Source organism: Myotis yumanensis, unplaced genomic scaffold, assembly GCF_028538775.1.
Source record: "Myotis yumanensis isolate MYYU_CA2020_CCGP unplaced genomic scaffold, mMyoYum1.0.hap1 SCAF_7, whole genome shotgun sequence".
NCBI lineage: Eukaryota > Metazoa > Chordata > Mammalia > Chiroptera > Vespertilionidae > Myotis > Myotis yumanensis.
In genome coordinates, this window is record NW_027223758.1 from 92,196,151 (window position 1) to 92,223,556 (window position 27,406).

The 27,406-nt window shown below is 48.7% G+C and overlaps 2 protein-coding genes across 8 annotated transcripts in view; both read right to left on the reverse strand.

Moving 5' to 3' along the window:
* The window catches only part of TAF4B (TATA-box binding protein associated factor 4b), a 98,203-nt gene extending 97,702 nt beyond the window's left edge, over positions 1-501 (reverse strand). For all 5 annotated transcript variants that reach the window (XR_011472217.1, XR_011472215.1, XR_011472218.1 and 2 more), the window contains exon 1: positions 195-501. Coding sequence is in view for 1 of the 5 variants with exons in the window: in XM_070421252.1 (XP_070277353.1) it covers positions 195-501 (307 nt within the window). In the remaining 4 variants the exon portion in view is untranslated. The remainder of the gene's footprint in view (positions 1-194) is intronic.
* A 6,609-nt stretch (positions 502-7,110) lies between these two features.
* PSMA8 (proteasome 20S subunit alpha 8) lies at positions 7,111-26,615 on the reverse strand. Of its 3 annotated transcripts, none has more exons than XM_070421639.1 (7): positions 26,514-26,615; positions 21,424-21,436; positions 18,140-18,264; positions 15,372-15,494; positions 10,309-10,428; positions 9,924-9,986; positions 7,111-7,203 (listed from the first exon to the last, which is right to left on the reverse strand). In XM_070421639.1, exons 1-7 carry the CDS (start codon positions 26,613-26,615, stop codon positions 7,111-7,113), a joined length of 639 nt encoding a protein of 212 aa, XP_070277740.1. The 3 variants fall into 3 exon arrangements, with proteins under 3 accessions (XP_070277740.1, XP_070277739.1, XP_070277738.1); XM_070421638.1 differs by having other exon boundaries at positions 21,310-21,436; XM_070421637.1 differs by having other exon boundaries at positions 18,140-18,300; positions 21,310-21,436.
* Positions 26,616-27,406: the final 791 nt, after the last annotated feature.

Here is a 27,406-nt window from a genome sequence, read left to right on the forward strand (position 1 = left end):
GGAAGCCTCTCGGGTGACGGGGAGCCCAGCTGCGGGGAGGACTCCAGGGGCTCCCGCCCGCAGAGCCACCGTGCGGCTGGGCTTCCTGTCAGCTGCCCCCCGGGGGGCGCCACTCGGGGCCCCGACGACCCGAGTCCCCGCGGGCCGAGGGGGGACCCACCTTCCCGGGGGCCACCCACCCCGGGCCCACCTACCGGGGGGCAGCTGGAGGCCGGCGGGCAGGTGCAGGGTCGTGGTGGCCGGGGCTTTCACGGTGACCAGCTGAGCCGCGGGCAGCGTGCTGACAGGAGCCACCTTGGCCGCCAGGGTCCCCACGGAGTTCGGGGGCCGCGCTGGCTCCACGCGGATGTGGACGGGAGCCTCCGTCACGGCGCCCGGGGCCACGGAAGTGCTCTCCGCCCGGACCGGCCCCGCCCCGGCCGGCGGCCCCGTCAAGGTCCCCGAGGAGCTCACGCCGGCGCGGGGCGCGGGGCCGGCCGGTTCCGAAAGGCCCGCGGGCATCGCGGGGGCTCAGCGGCCGCTGCGGCGCCGCCGGTCCGGGAGCGCGGGCGGGCGGAGGCGGGTCCCGCGGCGGCCGGCTCCGGGGAGGCTCCGGCGCCACAGCATCTCCAGGGAGCGGCGCGGGGGCCGCGGCGCGCGAGCCACTGACGGGCGCGGCTGGGACGCGGGGCACTCGCGACGGGCGCTGCCTGCGGCCGCGGGACCCCGCCGGCGGCGCTGCCGCTCCCTCCGCGGCGTCTGCACGTGCGACGGCTCCGCCCGGCGCCTCCGCCTCGGTCCCGCCGCAGAGCCCGGCGGCGCGGCTCCCGAAGGGCGTCCGCGAGGCGCTCGCCGCCCGGCCTCACTCCCGCCACAAGTTTCAAACCCGCAAGCGCGAACGACCCCGGCCCCGCCGCACGCTCCGCGCAGCCCCCGCGCGCCCGCCCGGCCCTGTTTATATAGCCACGCGGAGGCTCCGCGCACGCGCACCGTCCCGCCCTGCCGCCCCGGGCTTTCCCGGAATCCGGACCCATGATTGGCCGCGGACCGGAATCGCGCTCGTGACGTCACCAGGGGCGGTGCCAGGGGCGTTAGCATCTGCCCCAGGATCCAGAGGGAGGCGGGGCGAGCGGGCGGAGGGCCAGCGCGTGGGCGGGGCGAGAGTGTGGGCGGGGCCAGTGGGGGCGGGGCCTGGCGCGCTGGAAACGGCGGCGTCCGCCTTCCCCTCCGCGCGCCCCGCGGCGCGGTCCTCGGAGAGCCGGCCGGAGGCTTCCCGCGCGCTAGTGCTTTTAAGCAAGTTGGCGGAGGGCGGGTTTGGAAAACGGGAGCTCAGTCCTGGAAACCGTCGCGCTTCCTCAGGGTTTTCCTGAGGGCTCGGCGCTAAGGCCGCAGCTAAAATTAACATTACAATCGGCACTGAGAACGTTTTAAATGCCCTTTCCTTTCAAATGTTTAGGAACGCTGTCTGGTCTAGGGTCCGCCTATTTTCATGTAAGTGTGGAGTTGAGCGGCCCCCCGGAGAACCCGCTTCCCTCCGAGCGGCTCGGGATGCCTCCACCGCCTCCGGTCTCCTGGAGACGGGACGGTTCTGCGGGCTTGGGTCTCAGGTGCGACCCCAGATCGTCCTGAATGAAGGCGCGTGTTGAGGGCGTCAGCAACACAGTCCCGTGTGGATTTCCACGAAGAAGACGTCTCGGTTCCAGGCTATTGGGGTAATGTGACATGTTTACAGGGACCGACCTGAACTGAGCGGGATGGGCCAGCAGAAGGCAACCCGGCGCCCGGCTGCCAGCGCTCCCTCCAGGTCCCACCCACCCGCCAGGCGCACTCCGCCCGCCCGCACAGGCCGCCTGTCCCACGTCCAGTCCAGATCCAGAGCCGACCTCACGAACGGACCCACCGCATCCCTCCACCCACGCAGCCTTCGACGAGCACGCACCTTCTAGAACACTCCTCACAGCGGAGTTGTTGGGGGGGGCGGGGGGGGGATGGGAAGGAAAACAATCAATTGATCACCTCTGAGTGCTGGTCACTAATGATACATTTCCTTGTTCCTGCCCACCCCCACCAACCCCTCGCCTTACTGATTGGAAAACTGCATTTAAAGGAGTGATTTATCCAAAAAGTCGGATTCTAACCCGTCTGCGTGATGTCAAAGGACATCTCTGGCCGCTGCTCCGCAAATGCCTGACTCATCACACACCCACACGGCCTCTGGCAAAACGCCTCGCGCATACGAGGTATTCAATAAATGCGAGCTAATGAGTGAACTGATTACACCGAGCCAGGCGACATTTCAGTGAATCGGATCGGAACCCGGAACGCTCTTCGCTAGCTGGGCGAACCGTTTAGCTCTGGCATCTTTCTCTCCATGGAGGATAGATAGTTCAGTAAGTATTTGTGGAAAGAAGACCAAGTTTCCAGCTTCCATGAGACCACCACCCTCAACTCACACATTTTACTTAGGTGTGTAAATACCCCAAGCAAGCTGCAACGAGGCTTGGCGGAGAAAGCACACTTTTTCTTTAGGGTGACCTAGCATACTTGTCTTATACTACCTGGCTGCTTTATAGCTTGGTTCACTGATGGGAATTTTGTTTCCAGTCGCAAAGAACATGCTCCCTGCTCGGCGCGGGAACGACTGTCCTGAATTTGGAGCTCAGTAATAATTACAGCTGCCACATTTCCTTCCTGTGGAAGCACACTGAGAAAGCGGGACATGTAGGAAGGCAGCATGCATTTTACCCCTCTATGTAAGAAAAGAAAAAATGGAGAAGATTGCAACTTGATTTTACTGTTTATCTGTTAAAATATTGGTGAAATTAAAGATATTGGAAAAATACTTCTCCATTTACCTTCTATCCTAGTCCACTTGAGCTGCTGTACCAAAATACCATAGCCCGGGTGGCGTATAAACAGCAGAAATTAAACTTACAGTTTTGGAGGCCGGGAGTCAGATCGGGGTGCGGGCATGGCCAGGTGCGGGTCTTGCAGGTGAGGGCTTCTCCGGGGGAAGAGGGGGAGGGGTCTCTCTGGAGCCTTTTAAAAGGCACTGATTCTATTTACCAGAGCTCCTCCCTCGAGGTTTCAGCGCCTCCCAAAGGCCCCACCTACTAACACTATGGCCTTTGGGAACTGGGATTTGAATATTGAGTGGGGGCGGGGAGACACAGACATTCAGACAAAGCACCCTTAAAAGGAAGGGGTGCATCATTAATTGTCCAAGTATTCTGCTCATCCATTCCGGTAAGGAGGAAGCACTGTGAACAAACACAAAAGTTCCACTTCCGCCGAAACCGGTTAGGCTCAGTGGATAGAGCGTCGGCCTGCGGACTGAAGGGTCCCGGGTTCTTTTCCGGTCAGGGGCATGTACCTGGGTTGCGGGCACGTCCCCAGTGGGAGGTGTGCAGGAGGCAGCTGATCGATGTTTCTCTCTCATCGATGTTTCTAACTCTCTATCTCTCTCCCTTCCTCTCTGTAAAAAATCAATAAAATATATTTAAAAAAAAAAAAAAAGTTCCACTTCCAACATGTCACTATTTTACACACACACACACACACAGGAACACAATTTAACTTGGGCAAAACCAAAGGCTAAGAGTATCATTATGGAGTAGACAATGCAAATTATTTTTATTATCCTTACGATTTTTCAAGTGCTTATAGTCTCTTTGGAAAATAAATAAAAGCTTACTACTCTGCAGAATTTAAAGAGGAAGCCCTGTTCACCTGTGCAATGAGACTCGCTGAAGAATTTGCCCGAGAAGACATAACTATTTGGCAAAGATAGTCATCGCTTCACCTTCAGAATAATCCGGAAGCAAATGCTTCAAGTTTTGTGCCCGAATCTGTCCGCTGTCTGTGCTTTTGCATCAGAGCATCTAAGGTTTTCTGCAGCCGAACACACTCCCACGGCACCGCCCTGTTGTTTCTCTGTTCAAGGAATGCAGCTTAAACTTATAAAAAGTTTTGACTTTACTAATGAATTCCATTTTTAAATGTTAACATTTTTACCTTTTTTTTAAAAAAAAAAATCTTCATCCAGGCATATGTCTATTGATTTTTAGAGAGAGGAAGGGACAGAGAGCAAGAGAAACATTGATCTGTTACCTCAGATACACACCCCGCCCAGGGACCCAACCTGCAACCTATTTGTTTTTATTGTTGATAGTATTACAGAGAATGTCCCTGTGCCCACCGCAGCCTTGAGGCCCACAGTTCCTTTCAAGGTGCACAAATTTGTGTACTGGGCCCCTAGTTTTCATAATAAAATATTACAAATTTTTTCCTTAAAATATGTATTCTTAGAAACATTTATGTAAGTACAGCTAGGTACTCCCTAATTCTTCCTCATAGCACCCCAGAAACCTCCCTGAACTTCATGAAGCTGGGCAAATACATTAGCCAGCTAAGCTAGGCCAAGGAGAAGCTTGCTACAAACGCTGCCTTAACCTAGGAAGATGGGCCATTTTATAAAAGTGTGGGCACGCACGTACAGTGCAATTGAAACTTCGTGGCCAATGCGCAGAAGTCAGTATTTTGTGGAAGAGCCACACTCAAGGGGCCAAAAAGCCGCATGTGGCTCGCAAGCCGCAGTTTGCCGAGCCTCAGTTTGCTGACCACTGCACTAGGGGCCCAGTGCACAAATTCATGCACCTTGAAAGGAACTATAGTGCCCTAACCAGTTTGGCTCAGTGGATAGAGCATCGGCCTGGGGACTGAAAGGTCCCAGGTTCGATTCCGGTCAAGGGCATGTACCTTGGTTGCGGGCACATCAAGAAGACAATGCAAATTATTTTTATTATCCTTACGCCCCACACTGGGGATCAAGCTGCAACCCGGGCATGTGCCCTTGACCGGAATCGAACCCGGGACCCTTCAGTCCTCAGGCCGATGTTCCATCCACTGAGCCAAACCAGCTAGGACTAATCTTGTTCTTTATATATATTAAACTTCATGTGGTTTAATTGCTTGATGCTTGCCTCTTTAAAACAAAAATATGAGGTTTCTTCTATACTTAAAACTTTCCATGGCTCCCCTCACTCCCTCCCCCAATACCTCCAGAGTAAAACCCAAACATGAGGTCATGACCCCTGTTTGGCATCACTTCTGGCCACTTCCCTCTTCCCACATCAGTCGTGTCTTTTATGACTTCACTCACTTTGTCATCTTCCTCAAGATGACCAGCAATGAGGGAAAAAGGTTTTTTCAAGGATTAAGGGCTAACCTTCGTAATGAAGCAGAGATGTCACTGGTGCTGTTAGATGAGGGAATGTTACAGTGAATACTCATTACCACCCACTCTTTAAGATGCATGTCTGTCAAATGGGGTTGAAGCCCCCTCTCCTCCAACCATCTCGATTTTGCTCCCCCAGAAATGTTTTTACGCATTTTTCAGAGGAGGACGACGGGTGAGGGAGAGAGAGCTAGAAACATGGATGGGCTGCCGCCTGCACGCACCCCACTGGGGATCGAGCAGCAATCCGCGCATGTGCGTGACTGGAAATCAAACCATGACTTCGTGAGTCAACGCTCAACCACTGAGCCACCCGGCCAGGCCTGCCTTTTCGTTTGACTACATGTGTGCCCCAGAGACAACACAGGCACTGCCCCGGGGCTGCCCCCAGCTCTCACCCAGTGCTTCCTGAGGACAAGTGACTGCTCCACACGCAGGAACGTGTCAACAGGGTGGAAACTGATGGGAAGACGGGGTCCCAGCCCTGCTCCCGAGGAGCCCGGAACCAGGGGGAGGGGGGCAGCCCGAGCTCCGAGTGTAGTGATAGTCACGTGACGAGCACGCTGACCCACTCCAATACCATCCCTAGCAGCCAGCTCGGTGCCAGCGCCACAGCACCCACACCTGCCAGCCACGGCCAAGGTAACCGCAACACAGTGCGCCTGACGAGCGCCAGGAGTGGGCGATGCCAGGCCGGGCACCGGGCTCGCGTGCGCCCTGCGGGGATGGTGCGCCCGCCCACCCGGCATGTCAGCGAGGGACGGAATGTACACTCCGCCCAGAAAATGCCCTCCCTCCTCTCCCGTCCCCCGTCCTTGTGGGGACGGAGTGGAGGGCCAGGAGGAACCAGCGAGGGGCCCTGGAGGGTCTTCTATCCTGAAATTCCTGAAATTCTGCCTGCGCCCCGCTCCCCCCGCCCCGGCCCCCGCTCAGCGCCCAGGCTTAGCTGTCACAGCTGCGAACCGAGTCCTCTCACCTTCTCCTTTGAGCTTTGTGCTCCTTTCCAAGAATTCAACCGCTCTCCTCCCTGTTTTCAAAAAGAACATTTAAAAAAAGAGGCAAAGCTCTGAAATAAGAAGGTAGAGGGCTTTGTTTTTATACCGTTTGATATCCTTTGCTTTAAAAATATAACTTCCTTGCAGGCATTAAGCATTCTTTTCCTGGGCCCCGCGGATTAACCTCTGCTGCAGGGAGGGATCATTTTGTATTTCCTTGGTTCCTCTCAGGAGCAGAGCACAATGCCAGCACTTGGTAACAAGCACCCATCTATCTGATGGAACATGTAAGGAACCTATCACACTCGATATGTTTATGATAAAATACAAATCAAAACTAAGATTACATGTATTCATTTCTCTCCTTATTTTCATAGAGTACCCTGTTCAGATGATAAACTGCAACCTATAAAATGCAAAAGGTTAAATAAATATGAAATATTTAAAAATGAAGGAGACTGACAAAATTATGACAATTCACCAACACAAGGGAGTTTTTATCATTCATTTAGAAATGCAACTTGATATTATATTCAGTCTATTTCCAAATAGGTATCTCTCTACCTGACGGTCAATACTCAAATGTCACCAAATTAGTAGGTTTTTTATTAAAATTTTTCTCAATTTTCATACATGAAGAAATATAACACACTGGACAAGTTATAGAGTATAGTCTCAAGCTTATGTGGAATTATGACTACTTTCAACAATTACTAAAATATTTTCAAAGAAAATCTACATATTTGTGTATGTCTGTCCCTGTAATAGACCAAGGAGAGTCATGAATCTGCAGTCTCAAAACAGCACATAACTACTAATGCAATGCCATAAACTAGCGTATTTCCTTTAAAACTCACTAACTAATTCTAAGCACAACAAAACATGAAAAGCTCTCAGGGTTCACAAAGTCTTCTTTGGTTTTTTCTTCTCTGCTTCCTCCTTTTCCTTTTCTATTGCAATGACTTGTAATTCAATTTCCTTGGCACTAAACATCTGAAAAGAAAAAATTTTATTTAAATAAATTGCAATTATATCAAACATTTTTAAATATTTACAATACAAAAAAACCTATTATCTATATATATAAAAGCCCAACGACCGCAATAGCAGAACAACCAGAACGACCTGTGGCTATGACATGCACTGCGGCAGCCAACCAGCCTGACCCGGCCCCAATCAGCGCCCCCCTCGCTGGCCCTGCCCCTGATCGGGGTGTTGGGGGCTGACTGGGGGTGAGGCCAGCTGGCCAACCACCAGCAGCCCCTCCCCCTACCGGCCCGACCCGATTGGCTCGCCTACCCCAATCAGGAGCAGGGCCAGCTGAACCTCACCCATGCACAAATTTGTGCACTGGGCCTCTAGTATCTTATAAATTTCTATTATCTATTTATAACTTCAAATACATAATGAAGTGTTTCAAAGAATCAACAGCAACATACTTGTAACGATTATGAACAAAAAACAGAACTCTATGACATTTCCACTATCGTGCTAATAAAGAAAGTAGGGTAAGATATGTTATTGCATTACATATCCTACATCAAAATGTAACTCTGAAACCATTTTAATGCAAGACTCACTCTGTTCATGAGCAAATAACTCATTACTGAACTTCACCCCCTCCTAACTGCGATTCTCTGAAAGGGTTTCACTATTTTATCAGCTCATGGGCTAGCCATGAGAGATAAGGAAAACATGATTCACACTGCTTATTTACAACTCCCTCACTGAATTCAAAGCAAAAATAATGTTTCTCTTATTTAAATCATTTTTATTTTATTTAAAGTCAAAAGATGGGAGCAAATTGCTCAAGGCCATACTGTTAAGCAAACTGATTCGCTAGAACTTAAATCCAGGTCTGTCCAACTGCACAGCATGTGTCCTATTTGCCACGCAGCCTATCCTGAGAAACCATGTGGAAGGACACATACCAGCCTACCACTCAGAGGTAAAAACATATGTGCAAGTGTGTGTGTGTGTGTGTGTGTGTGCGCGCGCACGCGCGCGCATATGTATGTGTGGGGCTGGAGAGGTGCCTCTGGTCTCTGGTTCTGTGTCCCTGCGTTGTTGGCACGTATGTCCTAGGCCAGTGATGGCGAACCTATGACACGCGTGTCAGAGGTGACACGCGAACTCATTTTTTTGGTTGATTTTTCTTTGTTGAATGGCATTTAAATATATAAAATAAATATCAAAAATGTAAGTCGTTGTTTTACTATGGTTGCAAATATCAAAAAATTTCTATATGTGACACGGCACCAGAGTTAAGTTAGGGTTTTTCAAAATGCTGACACGCCGAGCTCAAAAGGTTCGCCATCACTGGCCTAGGCCCTTGGCAGCAGGGCTGATAACCCAGCCCAGTTCCCACCTCTGCATTCTATGCTCAGTAGCTTGATTACTATGTGTGGCCGTGTAGGGGAAGACCTATCCCCATCCCTCTCTCTCTAATTCACTGAAACTCTGCTGCTGGCCTATCCTCATGTCCCCATCCATTGGTTAACTAATAAAATATGGGGATGTGGTATCATTACAACAAGAATGCCCCCCACATACACACTCCAAAACAAAAACAAAAGCCCCACTCTCCACTCAGTGCTGATTTCAATACTACTTCCCCTTGACATATCTTTCCTACAACAAAAGGAAAGGTACACGTATAAGACAGTTTAGCATACTTTTCATGTTTCCCATGCTTCTGTATACTCTCAGCTAAAGAGAGCAAACCACATTGTAAAGTTCTACCTAATAAACAACAGAGAACCATGTTCTGAATGCTCTTTAGCCTACGAATCCTCTACCATAAACTTCAGAGCCATTCATCACATTGTTCTGAACAATTTATTTTGTGGTCCAGCAGTTGTAACTCATAACAGCTGACAAAAGGTATACAGATAACAGGTTAGACCAGGGGTGGGCAAACTTTTTGACTCGAGGGCCACAATGGGTTCTTAAACTGGACCGGAGGGCCGGAACAAAAGCATGGATGGAGTGTTTGTGTGAACTAATATAAATTCAAAGTAAACATCATTACATAAAAGGGTACGGTCTTTTTTTTTTTTTTTAGTTTTATTCATTTCAAATGGGCGGATCCTGCCCGCGGGCCGTAGTTTGCCCATGGCTGGGTTAGACTCACCACAAAGAAACAGGCAAAGGGTATCACTCAAGGTGTTAAAATTTAAGTCAACAGTGGCTCAAGGCACCTTTAAGTGGAAAGTGTAGAAAATAGGTAAAAACCAGTAGGCAATCAAGAATAGGTGGAGGGTTTGTTGACATAATGAAGATCACATTATGTTCAAAGCCTGGAGGGCAAGCAATGATGTAAATGGCAGCTGAATGACACTAGCTGGAAGCATAGCTTGCTGTCGGAAGATCTAAAAATCTAAGAAGAGTGGCTGCTCTCTACATGTGGCAGGAAGGACTCTCCATGGGGAATGTGCTGTGCTGATCCCATGAGGTTCTGACTCAGCCGGGTCCCTCCCTCTAAGAACACACACACACACACACACACACGGGAGGTCGGTGCATGGGCCTCAGCACCTCACAAAGGGCGAGGGAGAGGCGACTGCTCGCAGTAAGCACATCCTATCAGCGAGCTTCGCCTCAGAAACAACCAGAAGCGGTCATCATGTCAATGGTGCTCAGGGCATTCGGGCGACACATCTTAACCTCTGTCCGGACACACTACCGACCCTCCTTGTTGGTTAGTGACTTACTTTCAAAGGCTGGTTTCTTCTCATGATAGCAAGGTCAATGTTTTTCCCACCGGACTGGACAACCTAATGTAGAACAAGTTGGTTTTAGAATGACTTCAGGAAATTCTGTGTTTTAATAAGCAATTAAAGGACAAAAACCTCTGCTTTCCTGAATATCCTTTACTAGAGACCCAGTGCACAAAATTCGTGCACTGGTAGGGTTCCTAGCACTGCTGGCCAGGACCTCCCTCTCCTTTCTTCCCCTGGCCACCTGCTGCCGCTGCTGGCCGGAGCCTCCCTCCTTCCCCTGGGTGGCCCCGCCCCCTGGTCGAACTCCCAGATGAACTCCTGGTGGAGGGGACAATTTGCATACTACACTTTTATTATATAGGATTAGATCACTTACTTCTAGCAAAGCTCTTATTGCTAGTTTGATAGCTTCACTGTCATTAGCTATGGCGTCTTCTGTGTAATTCTTTTCTAGAAATTCTCGGACAGTTTTAGCACTTCGGCCTATTGCATTTGCCTTGAGAAATAGAAGATAACGCTTAGTAATACTGCAATATGAAGTAATTTATGGTTACTAAGTGAAGTTTAAAGATTTACAGTTCACTCCAGTATTTCTTGGCGTAATTGCTAAATGAAAATTGTAGGTTTGAAAACGTAGCAAACATTTCAACAGCTCACTGGTCACTCCCATGAGTAATCTGTAGCGCCGGCAGGAGTAACTTTCAGACACACCCATGCTTTCTACTGGCCAGTGTGTCTGTCGCTCTAATATTCCCAAGTTCTTGACAGCGGGATAGATGGAAAGAGTTGAAACTCCGTGAGGTGTGGGGAGGAGAGGAGGTGAGACTTTGGTGCAAAAGGAAGAAAAACGAGGGAAAAAAGAAAGCTGTTTACATGAATGGGACTGCGCGTCAGGTTCTGAGAATTTAGACTGATATACACTAATTATTACATTCATTATCTTCTTTGACTTTATAAGCAAGAAGGGCTTCTTCTGTTCCAGTCCCCAGTTTTCTATTTCTTCAGAATTTTTCATCAAATGAAGGGAAAGGCAAGCACACTTCCCTCGCTGTTTGGCCACAGGTAGTTTATGCAGGTTCTTGTCACTCACTCTCAATTCCAGACTAGTACTAGGACGGTGATGATGGAGATGACAGTAACTTACATGAACAGAGCATGTATGTGCCAGGCACTACGTTGTTCATTTCACATGAATTAACTCATCCAACCCAATCATCCCCAAACAATTACATAGGTAACATTACTAACCCAGTTCACGGTGGAGAAATGAAGGGCTGGGAAGGTTAACGTGAGTTTTCTTCACCTCAACACCACTGACAATTGGGAACAGAGAATTCTTTGCTGGGGAAGAGGGGCTGTCCTGTGACTGCAGGCTGTTGAGCAGCTCTGTCCGCTGATGCAGCAGTGACAACCAAGTGTCCCTGAAGGCCACAAACACCCCTATTTGTCACCGTTGGCTCACTAGCGAGCAATCATGCCTAACATCGTCTCGGGGTAAAATGCAAAACAGCCCCTACTGTTCTGGGCGCGTCCATGTGCAGCCACCGTGTCAAGTTCTGCACAGAAAAGACAAACATCCAACTGCGGGAAGCGGTTTCCCGGAGGGAGTGGCGGCAGGAGGAGGGGACGAGGCGGAGGCCACAGGAAGCGCCGGCTGTGTGGAGCTGGCTGTGGCGCCTGAGTGCTGTGCCATCACCTTCATCAGTCCCACGTTTCACTTGGTCACATGTCAGCACCTGTTTGAACTTGGTGAATACACACATGCACTGATATCATTTTTGTATTCTTAGGTATATGTCTGAAATGTTCCACTAAACACAATCATTTCTTTCACTTAAAACTGTCCATGCTCCTACCTGCCCACGTTCACCCTGAGTTCCATGCCACTGTACCTATTTACAGTCTCTCCTTTTATGTCTTCCACTTTCCTCTATATCCTCAAAATCCCCCTCTTCACTATGTCGTTTTCATAAATGTACACATATTCCAACACCTTTCAGCTACTCTTCCTTCTCGTTCACACCTTATATCCATTAAGCAAAGCCTCACACCATTCCTCATCTTGCAAAATAAAACCAACATCTAACCACTTTTCACCAAACTCAAATCACCTATTTTTTAAAATGTATTTTTTATCGATTATTTTAGAGAGAGAGGAGGGAAAGGGAGAGGGAGAAACATCAATGACAGAGAATCCCCTATTGGGGATGGAGCCCGAAACCCAGGCATGTGCCTGGGCTGGAATCGAACCCACGGCCTCTTGGTGCATGGGCAATGCTCAGCCACCTATTCTTATTATATCACCTGCACCCATCCTTGCTCTCTCCATACGGTTTTTTCATAGATTGTTTTCATAGTAGCCAGAAGGGTCCTTTAAAAAGAGTCACTTTAATGGTTCTGTTTTGCTAAAACTGGCTTCCGGTCCTGTTCAGAGTAAAATGCACAATTTTTCGAAGAAGTGTGAGAAGGGCCCTCTGCGATTCCCACTCCCTGCTGCATAGACGCCTCTGCAAGCTCATGTCCTGCCTCTGCCCCGTCTTTTCCCCTCCCCTCCCCCAACACACACACCAGGAAGCCGCTCTTCAGAGCATCTGCACTGGCGTCTGTCTCGTCTGGGACCCCAGCCCTAGCCACACTGTGCTCCCTCGCTTCTCTCAGGCCCTGCTCACATCCTGCTGCCCAGACCCCCTCTTCAGACGGCACCCCCGCTCCCCTCCTCAGCCCCCATCTGACTCTGCTTCTCCAGAGCAGGGCGGGACTTCTGAGGTCCTCACGGGTCAGGATTCCATGGGGTCTCGGGAAGGCAGACAGCGCTCCCGACTCAGAGGTCTGAGGGCTGCTGCCCTGCATTTCCAGCTGCACCAGTGATGCCCATGCTGCACTCCTGACCCCCACCCGAGGACCCCTACCCGGGGAGGGACCGCCACCCGAGGACCCACTCCCAGGGACCCACACCCGGGGTCCCACACTCAGGGAGCCACAACCCGGGGGACCCACTCCCGGGGACCCCGACCCGAGGACCCCCACCTGGGGACCCACACACAGGGAGGGACCCACATCCGGGGAGGGACCCATACCCGGGGAGGGACCCCCACCCAGGGAGGGACCCCCACCCGGGGACTCACACCCGAGGACCCACATACAGGGAGGGACCCACACCCGGGGACCCCCACCCAGGGTGGCACGTGGTACCACCACAGGCCAACATGCTATCCATTTACTCGTCTCCCTGCCGCCTCCGGCATGTCCGTCCTCTGAGAGCAGACTGCCGCTGTGCTCAGTGTCCAGCATATATCGAGCTGAATGCTGCTGCTGACTAAATGGATCCCGTATAGTGTCAAGTCTTGAAAAACACCTTCCCTGACCCCACATTCTCCGGTAGCTGCTGTCCCATCTTCCTGCTCCCCTTTACAGCTCAACTTCTTAAAGGAGCCATCGTCACTTCCTCCTCCTTACTATTCTCTTTCCTCAATTTTCTAACTTGACCATTTCAAACCTATGAAAAGCTGAGAGAACAATGAACTACTATGCACCTTTTAACCTAGATTCATGTTATTAACATTTTGAGATACTTGTCTTATCTTTCCATTTACTTACACACATTGCATGCTTTTTCAATGTTGAAGATGTCATAACATTTTGCCCCTAAATACTTCTGTCAATTCCCTTAAAACGGGGATTTTTAAAATATAACACGGTAAGTCCACTCCCCAAAGCTTGAGGCTGACACATACCATCGCCGAGAACACTGAATATCTCTGGTTGTGACTGTCCCCATCGAGGGTCTAATCAAAGACCGTGTGCGTTTGTCTGTTTAGTCTCCTTTGAGCTAGGACAGTCTCCTGGCTTTTTTTTTTTTTTTTTTTTTGTCTTTCAATGAACATTTTTTTCAGATCTTTTATTTTTTTGTTTTTATTGTTGATAGCATTACAGATATTTCCCATTCCCCCTCCGCCCACCTCCTCCCAATTCCTACCCCCACCTCCAGGTTTTCACTACCCTATTGCCCATGTCCATGGACTTTGAAATAAAAAATGCTTCTATGTGTGACCTCAGGGAGCAACCACAATAAAATGGAAAATTACATAAACGTGGAAATTGTTATGAAACTGAAATGAAGAGTGATGATGTAATGATCAATGCAAGCAGAAGACAGATTCAGGGTAACCACTCGTTTTGTGTGGGGCAGAGATCTGGAGGCACATGTACAAGGTTTCTAAGTGGCAGGAAAAGCCTGGTATTTGCAGCAGGTACACTCACAGCCTCTGATAGCCATGAGATGTGCAGGTGGCTTAAAGGGTGTGCAGCTAACAGAGCATCCAGATCTCTGTGGTAAGAATACCAGCCACTGTTTCACTGGATTGGTTAACTGGTTTGTAAAGTAGTATGAGTATGGTCAGCTCAAATCAAATACGTTAGTTAATACAGGCTTAAAAATCAAGGCCAGATTTCCCGATTAATTTATCGGGATGTTAATATAGTAACATAAACTCTTCATAACATTATTTTAAAACCTAAGTATTTAAACCTTTTAAGAATATATTTTTTATTGATTTCAGAGAGGAAAGGAGAGGAGACAGATAGAAACACCAATGATGAGAGAGAGTCATTGATTGGTTGCCTCCTGCATTCCCCACACTGGGGATGGAGCCCGCAACCTGGGCGTGTGCCCTGACCGGGAATCGAACCATGAGCTCCTGGTTCGTAGGTCGACGCTCAACCCCTGAGCCACGCTGGCCGGGCAGTATTTAAACGTTTAATAGTCAAAATCACTTATCCTAGATTCTGGGGTATGGTCTTATTCTTATGTATCAGAATATACAAAAATTCATCTTGGAACGCTGCCACTGGTGTCGATGGCCCTCGACTTGGGCACCATGAGACTGAAGTGCGCCATTAGACACAGCAGGTGGCTGGTGCTGAAACACGAATAGCTACTCAAAAACCAGCCGACAAATAAAAGCTGCATCCCAGGGATGGTGAGGCCGTCACTGCGATGTGCTGACACATGGGGACAAAGTCATGGTTTGGGCGCTCTGACTCCTAGAACAGAGGGTGCACTGAAGGGTTCTCTCATCTTTATTAAAAGCAGGAAGACACGTGCCTCTCCTCGGAGCAGCAGCCATGTGGTGCGGCAGTCAGTGGAAGGGTGGCGATGAGCAGGGACTGGGTATTTCTCACCTGGCCATTCGTATGCACTTAGGGTTGTCACATCTTTCCAAACGTAAAGGAAAAACCCTGTGATTAGTAAGCCAAAGTGTTTCTCTATCCACCAGAAACCATCATAATTGCCAACTGGCTAAATGGTGACATAAAGTTCCTACCACCATCAATATTTTCATGTAACATAATTTTCATCATGCCCGGTAAAGTGATAAAGCATTTATGGTGAATACATCTTTTCAACTTCTTTTAATATATTAAAAATTCATGACTCACCTTCCAAGCATGGTAAGTACCAGAGGGATCGGTCTGGTACAGTCTTGGGATACCATCATCGTCAAAGCCTACAATTAGGGCAGAAATGCCAAAAGGTCTTCGTCCATTGCTCTGAGTGTATTTCTGAAAAATAAAATGTTTCGGTAATTACCTTGTGTATAGGCCAGTGTTGGCGAACCTTTTGAGCTCGGCGTGTCAGCATTTTGAAAAACCCTAACTTAACTCTGGTGCCGTGTCACATATAGAAATTTTTTGATATTTGCAACCATAGTAAAACAAAGACTTATACTTTTGATATTTATTTTATATATTTAAATGCCATTTAACAAAGAAAAATCAACCAAAAAAATGAGTTCGCGTATCACCTCTCACACGCGTGTCATAGGTTCGCCATCACTGGTATAGGCCATACAAAGGCCATTCTATTACTTATCAAATAACACCTTCTTTATTCTGTATATCTTCCCGATTCTCTTCCCTCACTTTCTGAACTGACTTCAAATCCATAATGAAATTTTTAAAAATGTACAGTCTATAGAACGATATCCTGTTTACTTCCACAGGGTCTTACTGCTGTTCTCCCATTGATTTATGCACAGCTGGGTAACATAACAAGATTGAGCCTTTGTGACACAGCAGAGAAGTGAGTGCCTCGCACCGGGGGCGCCCGGAAAGCTGGCTTTAGTCAGCTGTGCTTTAGATCACCCCTCCGCTTCCTGTGAGAGGCCTGACAACTGTTATCATCATCAGCGTTCTTACATGACACTATTGTTATCAAATGTCTTTTCTTGGTACTGTCATTGTCCAGTATATTCTGTCCACTGTACACTAAGTTACTCTACATAAAACCCAACCGAGACATTCTGTCAGCTCCAAAACAAGGGACTCTTTGTTTCTCTAAAGAAAAAGCGTGCTTTCTCCTCACAGTCAGCAGGGCACTGGGAACCAACTGTGTTTTTCACTCGAGTGCCAGGATCTGAGCTCCATCCGGGAGTGGGACCCACACTCACTGTGCCTGGTGCCCCTACAAGAAGTGCAGAGGGGTCCTGACCGGGAGCCGAGACCACCCGGCAGGCAGCTCAGCAACGCGTGCACCTCGGCGGCTCGAACAGCTTGACACCAGCTTTCTTCTGGACTCGTCTAGCACTGTATCTATTTTTAAATGTTTACATCCTATTATGCATGTGGCTCAGTGGTTGAGCATTGACCTATGAACCAGGAGGTCACAGTTTGATTCCCGGTCAGGGGACATGCCCGGGTTGTGGGCTCCATCCCCAGTGTTGGATGTGCAGGAAGCAGCCGATCAATGATTCTCTCTCATCATTGAGGTTTCTCTCTCTCCCTCTCCTTTCCTCTCTGAAATCAATAAAAATAAATTTTCAAAAAGACCAATTCTAATCTTAAAAAATAACCCAATATAATTTAAAAAGAACAAAATCTGTTTCAAAGATGTTATTAAAGTAGCAATTTGAGAGTCAGCAAGTGAGAGAAGGAATGAGAAAATGAAATAAACTAGAAACATCCTAAGTAATTATGGATAGCAACTAAAATCAGTATTACAGGCAGACCTCTGAGCATCCAGACCACCATAAGAAAGAGAGTATCATAATAAAGCAAGTCTTAATTTTTTGTTGGTGGAGGGTCCTACTTTCAATTTATAATAAATGCAAATCTGTAAAGTGCAATAAAGTGAGGAACAATAAAAGGAGTTCTGCCTGGCTTTAGCTGGCTTGGCTCAGTGGATAGAGCGTCAGCCTGCGGACTGAAGAGTCTCAGGTTCGATTCCGGCCAAGGGCACATGCCTGGGTTGCGGGCTCGATCCCCAGTAGGGGGAGTGCAGAAGGCAGTCGATCAATGATTCTCTCTCATCATTGATGTTTCTATCTCCCTCTCTCCCCTTCTCCTTCTTCTCTGAAATCAATAAATAAGTGTATTAAATAAAAAAATAAAAAAATAAAAAGAATCCAAGAAGGTGATCTAGGGTTTTTTAAAAAAAAGGAGTTCTGCCTGTATAGAGTTATATAAGGACTTTGTTGACATATATAAAAGCACATAAAATAATAAGTGAAAAGCATATTTGTCCACATCATGATTAGACTTAATATTAATATACCTACTATGGATTCAGAAGTTATACCTGAACACTATCAGTTGTGTGTAGGTTTGTAGGTGAAAGAATCATGGGTATTGCTTTTGTAAACTCTAAAAATTGGTTCTCTTTATCTTCAGAAGTGAAGAAATGCTCTTAAAAGATTAGATTGCTTGCTCTTTTTAATCCTATATAATAAAAGGCTAATATGCAAATTGACTGAACAGCAGAATGACCGGTCGCTATAATGTGCACTGACCACCAGGGGGCAGATGCTCAACACAGGAGCTGCCCCTGGTGGTCAGTGTGCTCCCACAGGGAGAGTGCTGCTCAGCCAGAAGTCAGGCTCACGGGGAGTGGGCCTAAGCTGGCAGTTGGACATCCCCTGAGGGCTCCCAGACTGCGAGAGGGTGCGGGCCGGGCTGAGGGACCGCCCCCTCCTGAGTGCGTGAATTTCGTGCACCAAGCCTCTAGTTTTAATATAATCTCCACAACTGATACTGATTGAGATTCCTAGTGATCAAATCAAACCGTTCCACTGCAGTAACAGTGTGAGTATGACGTGTGAGAAAGAACAGAGAACTTAGATTTCAAAGACTAAATGACTGAAGTATTTGCATGACCTGACCCATAATGGTAAAGCAGAAGCTTGGAGCAGTTGGTTGCTCTCTTGGCTTACCTGTTTTAAGGATGCTATGAAGCGAGTTATATACTCGACAGTGACTGGGTCCTCAACGGTAAGCTTATGGCTTTGGCACTCCACACGGGCTCTGGTTATTACCACTCGAGCATCAGCAGTCAGTCCTATAAAAGTGGTTGAACCATTACAAGAAAGGAGGACTTTTTCAATGTCAAAAGGGTTTTAGCTAACACAAAATCTTTCTTACAATGTCCTTTGTTTTTCTCAATATATGTCCATTATAAAGACTTTGTAAAATTCCTTGCAAATCCCTTACCTGACACTCTGACTTATTTTCTTCAGGGCTTAACTTGATGCATTCTTACTTACTTTTTAAAGAAAATGATGTTAAAGAATACTGGTTAAACATTAATGTTAAGTAAACTATTTCCAAAAGATTAAAATGGTTTCATTCATAGATGGGCTGGTTGTTAGGGTTTATTAAAAATAATTTTTTAAAATCTCTGTAGTCATATTCTTAAAAACTTTTTCAGGGGGAGATATCAATGGCAGACTGTTCAAAGGTTGATGGTCTGTCCTGATTCCAAAGCTAATATATTTATGACCTAAACCATGAAGTAAGCTGGGTTTCTTCTTATGAAAACAATGAACATTACATTTCATTATCAAACACATATCCACTGAATTCAAACTTCATTCAATATAACTTTGAAATATGTCTCAGCATTTTGTCTAAGATTAAGGATTGGAAAATAAAAAATGTGAAACCAGAAAAAGAAAACATGCCTTACTTTTATCATACCAAACATCATGTCATTAATTCCTAACACTTCTATAAGGAAATGAAGTAAGTGTCCCAAAAGATGCATGCAGGGAAGCGTTTCTATTACATTAAAGACTTCTTTGGCATTTGACCTTCCACGGCCAGTGTTTCCTTCCCCACTCTCTGAAAACCACATTGCCCACAGTCACTCACAGTCTGTGAAACATCCCGTGCCCATCTAACCATCAGTATTTTGTAGTCACAGACTCTTGTGCCCCTTCCACATCATCTCCAATCAGGTGTATAGGAGCCAGAAGAATCGCTGTCCCTGAAGATGGTTAATACCAGTCAACACTAAGACGCTGTCAGAACACGCCACTGCTAGGGATCACCCTCACACTCGTGGGCCGGGTGCGAGTCACAAGCAGAGAGTTAAGGGAAGAGAAACTGATTCTCTTCTCCATGCAGATGTCATCTGAGGGAAAGAGATGGAAAGAGCCCTGGGTGGTGTGGTTCAGTGGATGGAGTGCTGGCCTGTGGACCGAAGGTCTCCAGTTTGATTCCTGGTCAAGGGCATGCACCTCAGTCACAGGTTCCCTAGCCCTGGTTGGGGCACCTGCAGGAGGCAACCAATCCATGTGTCTCTCGCATGTGGAAGTTTCTGTCTCTCTCTCCCCACCCACCTTCTCTGGAAATCAACGGAAAAAAATATCCTCAGGTGAGGATGAAAACAAAAATAAGAAATGGAAAAAGACTGATCTAGCTTATCCGATGAATTAAAAGCTTCACTCGTTTAGAAAATGTGATCAGAAAGAAGATTTCTAAGTATTTTCCATTTACAACATATATGACCCAAAAGCAGAGAAACATAAAAGTGGCACACTTAGGAAGGTGTACTAAACTGAGTCAGTGACAAATTTGCCAAACCATATGAGTTATCATAGTTGTGTGTGTGTGTGTGTGTCTGTTTTTAACATAATAAGCAACAATTATACTAATAAATACTAAATGGCTAGGGAAAAAAAAACAAATTCTATTTAAAGATAGTATTGAGCCCTAGCTGGTTTGGCTCAGTGGATAGAGCATCAGCCTGCAGACTGAAGGGTCCCAGGTTCGATTCTGATCAAGGGCACATGGCTGGGTTGCAGGCTTGATCCCCAGTAGTGGGTGTGCAAGAGGCAGCCGATCAATGATTCTCTCTCATCACTGATGTTTCTCTCTCTCTTTCCCTCTCTCTTCCTCTCTGAAAACAATAAAAATATATTAAAAAAATATAGTATTGCAATTTCACTGTTTATAAATAAGCAATTATAGAATAAATGAGCCCTTAGTCCACTGCTTTTAAATTTATGCCACAAACTTACCTTGAAGCTATCATATTGTAAAATTTCTATTAAATGGAATTCCACATGGTACATGAAATCATTTTTTTCAAATGCTTTGATTTTTTTCCCTAAGGACTGTTTTTCAAACATTAAAAATATAATAACATCAACAAAAGAATGTGATTTTTTTCAAAATAGAACCGTATTTCTTTCTGATATGTGCTTGGATATGTACCTCTTATTCCCCACCAGAGGGAATAAGAGGTACCATATAATTCTATAGTTTAGAAACAGAACTGTATCATACATATTCTTTTGTAACTTATTATTTTTAATATATGTGAGGGATATTTCTCATGTCAATATATACAGATTCTACCACCTCCTTTTTTAACTGCCACTAAATACTATTACTACTACTACTAATGTTGTAGTTTATGCTGAATGAAAACAAGCCTGTATTAAAGGTTTTATGCCATAGGATGCTATTCACCCAGCATTCTCAGCAATGGCAGAATTACAGAGATGGAGAAGAGAACAGCTAACTTACGGCCAGAGGTCAGCGATACGGAGGAGGCAGCATGGGTAGCCTGTGGTAATGTAAGAGTTGTGTATCTTGGGTGTGGTGATGGCTGCATGAATCTATACTATGGGAAGCCTAATAACACTGCACACATGCAAATGAGCGCATGTAAACCTGGTGAAATCTGAACACAATCTGTGGCTTGTAACAATGTCACTTACTGGTCTGAGGATGTTACCTTGGGGTAAACTGGGTAAGGAGACAGGGGACTCCTTTGTGGTTGTTTTTTATAATTTCCTGATCTAAAGTTATTTCAAAATAAAAAAATTAAAAAGAAAACAGCTACCTACAATTACAATTAAGATCATATAATGTATACCTTCTGACATTTATGTTTTACCAAAACCAACTATCAGAAATCCTGGTTTGCAGAGCTGTGATTTTCCCAGAAAAGACAGGGTACACTGTTTGTGCTGAATGAGAAATGGGGCGAGCTCCCTGTGTTGTGTAAATGCAGCACCACAACAGCGGGGGTGGGCCCACACGTGTGACCGACCGCACAACATGCTCGGTGTCATTCCTGTAGGCCCACCGGTACCTGCAAAGGCCATGCAGACGTGGTCATCCAGGGCACAGATCTTCCTCACAGTCCGCTCATCCTGAAGCTTGGCGACTGATTTCTTCTCTACCCCAAGTACAACGATATTGGTACCACGAATTCCAACCTGTCAAACCGTTAAAAAATATAGTTAGTTGTCAGTTTTACATTATGTCAAGTTATTCTAACACACGCCTTAGAGGAAAATGCTCTTCCTTAAACATTCAGTAAAATTGAGAAAACAGACTTCTAAGAAAACAGCTGCGTAGATCCTGGCTTCCTGAAGTCCATTACTCAAACTCAAAGCAAAGCAGACACACAGCTAGACTATATATACATGGGAGACTATAGCACAAACGCTGAAACTATGAGCAGCTTAATCTCATACAACACACCTGAAGAGCTGCTATCTGAACACAGAGCATGAACCAAAAGGAAAGATGCTGGGAACCCATGTGCATTCCTCACAGAGGGCAGGCAGTGCCAGCATGGTGGTAGCTGACATGGTACAGAGCGCTGAGTAGATACATCCATGTATGTCACCATTTGGAGGGACAGGGGTTGGAGGTCACAAGCAGCCAAGAGAAAGACCACATGCCCACCCTGAGATCACTGAGAACAAAGCCTCCATCGAACAGGAACACAGCAGAAGAACCGCTACTGCTCCTCCCTCCACCCTTCCCTGGGGAAGGAAATGGGGGAGTCTCACAAATCATGGATAAGGGGAGCAGTTCTCAAACAGGACTTCTGGGGAAGCGGCCCTAGTCTCAGGGACTCAAGAGTAACCTGTGAGAATTTCAATTCTGTATTACAATAGCAATCTTCTATTTCGATATTGGTATTTGTGTTTATGATTGCCTGTGGCCAAGTGTGATCAGATTGTACTGTTTTATACAACATACCTAGGCAAAAGGGTGTATTCTGAAATTCATATTCTTTTAAAAAAGTTTTTGATTGATTTTAGAAAGAGAGAGAGAGAGAGAGAGAGAGAGAGAGACATCGATCGTTGTCCCGCCCATTCATGTGTTTATTGGTCGATTCCTGTATGTGCCCTGGCCAGGGGATTGAACCTGCAACCTTGGGCATCGGGTTGACATTCCAACCCACGCAACTACCCAGCCAGGGCGTGACTTAGTTTTCCTGAAGTAAAAATACCGAACAGGTTAAATACAGACCTAGACCTGAGATTGCATCTTTTAATTAAATAAAACACTCTTCCAATTAAATAGGTAATTTATGAAAGCTTTCGTTCCAATTGTTCCCTCACTCCATTCAAGTCATTCAAGGCCAAGAGGCCTTCCCTAACCATCCTGCCTGGTCAGCAGCCCTCCCTCCAAGTCCCACCTCCTATGATTGACGTGTTGAACTTCACACCCTACAGGGACCACGCCCTCTTATCAAGTCATGGGGCATTACAATTTAACATGTATTAGGACTCAAAGGAAATCTCAATATTTTCCCCAAATTGAAATAAATCAGTTTAAATTCAGTGATCACAAGATAATGCAATAAGCTTTATAACTCCCACCGAAACAATTCCCCACTAAATAAATAAACTAAAACTGCCAACGGGTTGGGTCACGAGTGTGCCGCCTCTGCAGGCAGCGCCACAGCCTGAGCTATGTGCAGAGCTGCCTGCTGAAGGCTGAGTGACAGCGGCCCATCCATCCTAGGGATGGGGCTGGGGAGGGGGGGGGGAAGGGGGGAGGGGGAGGGGGGAGAGGGGAGGGGGGAGGGGGAGGGAGGAGGCGGTGGAAGGTGGTAGATCTGCGTGGCTCAGCAGGAGGCACAGAAGTGCAAGCGAACATGCATGTGGTGAAAGCCCTTGGGGCCTGACACCCCCCCCGAACAACCCCTCCCTCAGTCCCTGCCCCCCACCGCGCTGTCCCCAAGGGCTACCCCTCTTCCTCTTCCTCCCCGACCCACTACCTACAGGGCTGACCCAAACCCAAAGCATTTTGTAAATGCATTTTTCCCCCCAAAGAACAACATAAAACAAACCTGCCAACACACACTATCTAGAAAATGTTTGCAACGGAAGTCCCAATATCAAAGGCTTTTGGATGTGGACAAAATAATGCTCAGAAGAAAATTCATAATCTCACTTTACAAAATCAAATTAAAAATTAAAAATTAATTCAAGAAGTTAAAAAAGGGATAAAAATATGTAAGCTAAGCTCAAGGGGAGAAATAAGGAAAAAGCAGAAATTAATGACTAGAGAGAAAACAACAGCTTGGTAAGTAATACCAAAAGACAGTTTTTTTTGTTTGTTTGTTTTTTTTTTTTTAAATATATTTTATTGATTTTTTACAGAGAGAAAGGGTGAGAGATAGAGAGTTAGAAACATCGATGAGAGAGAAACATCGATCAGCCGCCTCCTGCACATCTCCCACTGGGGATGTGCCCGCAACCCAGGCACATGCCCCTGACCGGAATCGAACCTGGGACCCTTCAGTCCGCAGGCCGACGCTCTGTCCACTGAGCCAAACCGGTTTCGGCCAAAAGACAGTTTTTTAAAGAAATAATTTTTTAAATGTCTTAGTTAAAATAGCCAAAAGGCAAAAAGAGTAAAGGAAACATATCCAAGTGGGAAAAAGTAGGAATTTAATTTGAAAATCTGACTGAAAGGATAACAGAGTAGAAAAATAAAAAACTGCCCACACTGACTCAAAACAGAAAGAGAGACGGGCTCACAGACACCAGCGGATAATCTCACTGCCGGTGGGACCGTAAGACGGTACAGCCCCTGCGAGCAGCAGCGTGGCAACTCCTCACAACACTAAACGCGCAGGGCCCGTGTGGCCCGGCACTGGCACACTTAAGATTTACACCAGAGAAACAGAAGCTTATGTTCACACAAAGCCCGCTACGCACGTTCACAGCATCTCTCTGCATAACACGCCACGCTGGAAACCCGAACGCCCTGCAACTAGTGCACCGCCGAACGGTGACGCATCCACGCCATGGACACTGCCCAGCAGTCAAACACCGTGCAAGCGGCAACCGGGCGGATCTCGGGGCAGAAGGCAAATCCCCAAAGGGTCAGCCTGCACTAGTGTGGCGCCGCGCCTATGACGTCTGAAATGACAAAATATTAGAAACGAGACAGATGAGGACAGCCAGAGAGTAGGGCCACGGCACCGAGAGGCGGGTGAGGAGGCTGTGTGCTCACAGAAGAGCAGCAGGAGGGACTCCCTTGGAGCTGGACGCTGTCCAGTGTCCTGCCTGTGGACACACGAATATACACAGGCGATAAGATATGGCAGAACTCGATGTACACACAACGGGGTACAAGTAGAATGGAGAAATCTGGATGAAATAGGTGGCTTTTATCAATATCAATGTCCTGATTGAACCACAGTTTCGCAAAATGTTACCATTGGCAGAAAATGGGCAACATATACAAGTTTCTTACAACTGCACGTAACCTGCAGTGATCACAATAACATTTCAACTGAAAGTATTCCATTGGGGTTCTGGTCAGCGTGGCTCAGCTGGTTGGAGCTTCGTCCCATCCACCAGAAGGATGGATTCCCAGTCAACACACACCCAGGTTGTGGGGTTCTGGGTGCATGTGGAAGGCAACCGATTGATGTTTCTCTCTCTCTCCCTCTCTCTCTCTCTCAAATCAATTAGGAAGGGGGAAAAGTTGGGAAAGACAAAAAAAAAAAGAGCAGTAAAATGTTGACAACTATTGGAGCTGGTGTACAGTTCATTATACTATCACTATACCCTTTATATCTCTTTTTGTTACAGACCTGCAATGAGAGAATGTGAGGCCAAGGAGCAATACTGCCTGGTGCTGTGTCACAGATTATGAATTCCCAAGGAAATGACCCCCTACCCGGGGAGTGCGTCAGAGACGGTTTCAGGAGGGAGGAGAAGTAAAGCCAGAGCAGCCGGCTGGAGGAAGTGTTTTCTCCCCTCCCCTCCCTCCCTCCCCTCCCCTCCCCTCCCTCCCTCCCTTCCCCTCCCCTACCCTCCCGAGGGGCGGGAGCAGAGCGTGTCTCAGTGCACCCCCCAGGTCAGTGCGCCCCCAGGTCAGTGCACCCCAGGTCAGTGCGCCCCCAGGTCAGTGCACCCCAGGTCAGTGTGCCTCCAGGTCAGTGCACCCCCAGGTCAGTGAGCCCCCAGGTCACTGAACCCCCAGGTCAGTGCGTCCCCAGGTCACTGCACCCCCAGGTCAATGAGCCCCCAGGTCACTGAACCCCCAGGTCAGTGCATCTCTTAGGTCACTGAACCCCCAGGTCACTGCACCCCCAGGTCAGTGCACCCCCAGGTCAGTGCACCCCCAGGTCAGTGAGCCCCCAGGTCACTGAACCCCCAGGTCAGTGCATCTCCCAGGTCACTGAACCCCCAGGTCAGTGAGCCCCCAGGTCACTGCACCCCCAGGTCAGTGCGCCCCCAGGTCACTGCACCCCCAGGTCAGTGCGACCCCAGGTCACTGCACCCCCAGGTCAGTGCATCCCCCAGGTCACTGCACCCCCAGGTCAGTGCGCCCCCAGGTCACTGCACCCCCAGGTCAGTGCACCCCCAGGTCAGTGAGCCCCCAGGTCACTGAACCCTCAGGTCAGTGCATCTCCCAGGTCACTGAACCCTCAGGTCAGTGCATCTCCCAGGTCACTGAACCCCCAGGTCAGTGAGCCCCCAGGTCAGTGCACCCCCAGGTCAGTGAGCCCCCAGGTCAGTGCACCCCCAGGTCAGTGAGCCCCCAGGTCACTGCATCCCCCAGGTCACTGCACCCCCAGGTCAGTGCACCCCCAGGTCAGTGAGCCCCCAGGTCACTGCACCCCCAGGTCAGTGCACCCCCAGGCGCCGCCCTGGGCTCCTTCCAATGTTCAGCACAGCCCGAGGCCCCGGATCGCACACGCAGGTGCACAGAAGCATATACGCAGCACGCGCACACTACGAAGCACACACATAGGCAGCACGCACACACACGCACGCACACATACGCACACACGCACGCACACACATGCAGCATGTACACATGCTCAAACACGCTCACAAGCGCACACACACGCCCGTGGCCTCGGTAAGCCCAGGCCGGTGCACACAGCGGCCCTGAGCCCCACCAGCGTGGGCGCCATCACTCGCAGCCGAGCCGTCCTCTCCCTAACGACAGGCACGGCCCGCTCACGGGGGTGGGGGTGGGGGTGGGGGTGGGGGGCCTGTCCCCGCGTGGCCCGCGGGCGCTGCTCACCGCCGTGGAGCCCTTCTTCACCGCCTCCTGCGCGTACTCCACCTGGAACAGGTGCCCGTCCGGGGAGAAGACGGTGATGGCCCGGTCGTACCGCGACGCCATCGCGCCGCCCGGCGATCTCCTGGGGCCTCGAGCAACCGCTCCCGCCACGTGCGAGCCGGAAGTGCGTGTGGGGCTGGGGCGGAAGTGCCCGCGCGCGCTCCCCGTGGGGGAGGGGAGTGAGGGGAGGGGGAGGAATGGGGGAGGGGAGCCCTGGTACCCACCCCGGTGCCAGGCTGTGCCGCAGGCAGAAATCGGGGCACCCTCAGTGGCTGGCCGCTGCCCCGGGCGGCGTCTGATCATCGGGTATAAACACGACAGCGAGACGGGGTGCAGCCCGCCTGTGGCCGGGGTGACCTATGAACCGGGGCGTCCGGTTCTGTTCCCAGCGGGCACAGGCCCGGTTCCGGCTGGACCCCCAGCGGGGGGCGCGCAGGAGGCAGCCCGTCCGCGGTTCTCCCTCATCATTGATGTGTCTATTTTTTTTAACATGTTCTTGCTGATTTCAAGGAGGAAGAGGGAGAGATGCTAGCAGAAACATCAGTGATGGGAGGGGCATGGATGGGCGGCCTCCTGCTCCGCCCAGTGGAGCCGGCAGCCTGTGCGGGTGCCCTGGCCGTGGAATCCCACCCTGGCCTCCGGGTGCACAGGCCCAGGCCTCACCCCCGAGCCGCCGGGCTGGGCCCGGCTTCTGCGCCCCTCACCTGGGATGGGCACTGGGCTGTCTCCAGATCTTGGGGTGCCGAGCCGGCCCGGCCGTGGCACACTCAGCCCCAGGCTGGTGCCCATGTGCCGCACCAGCTCAGCCTGGTTCGGTGAAGGATGGAGAAAAGACAGACAAGAGAAGAAAGCTG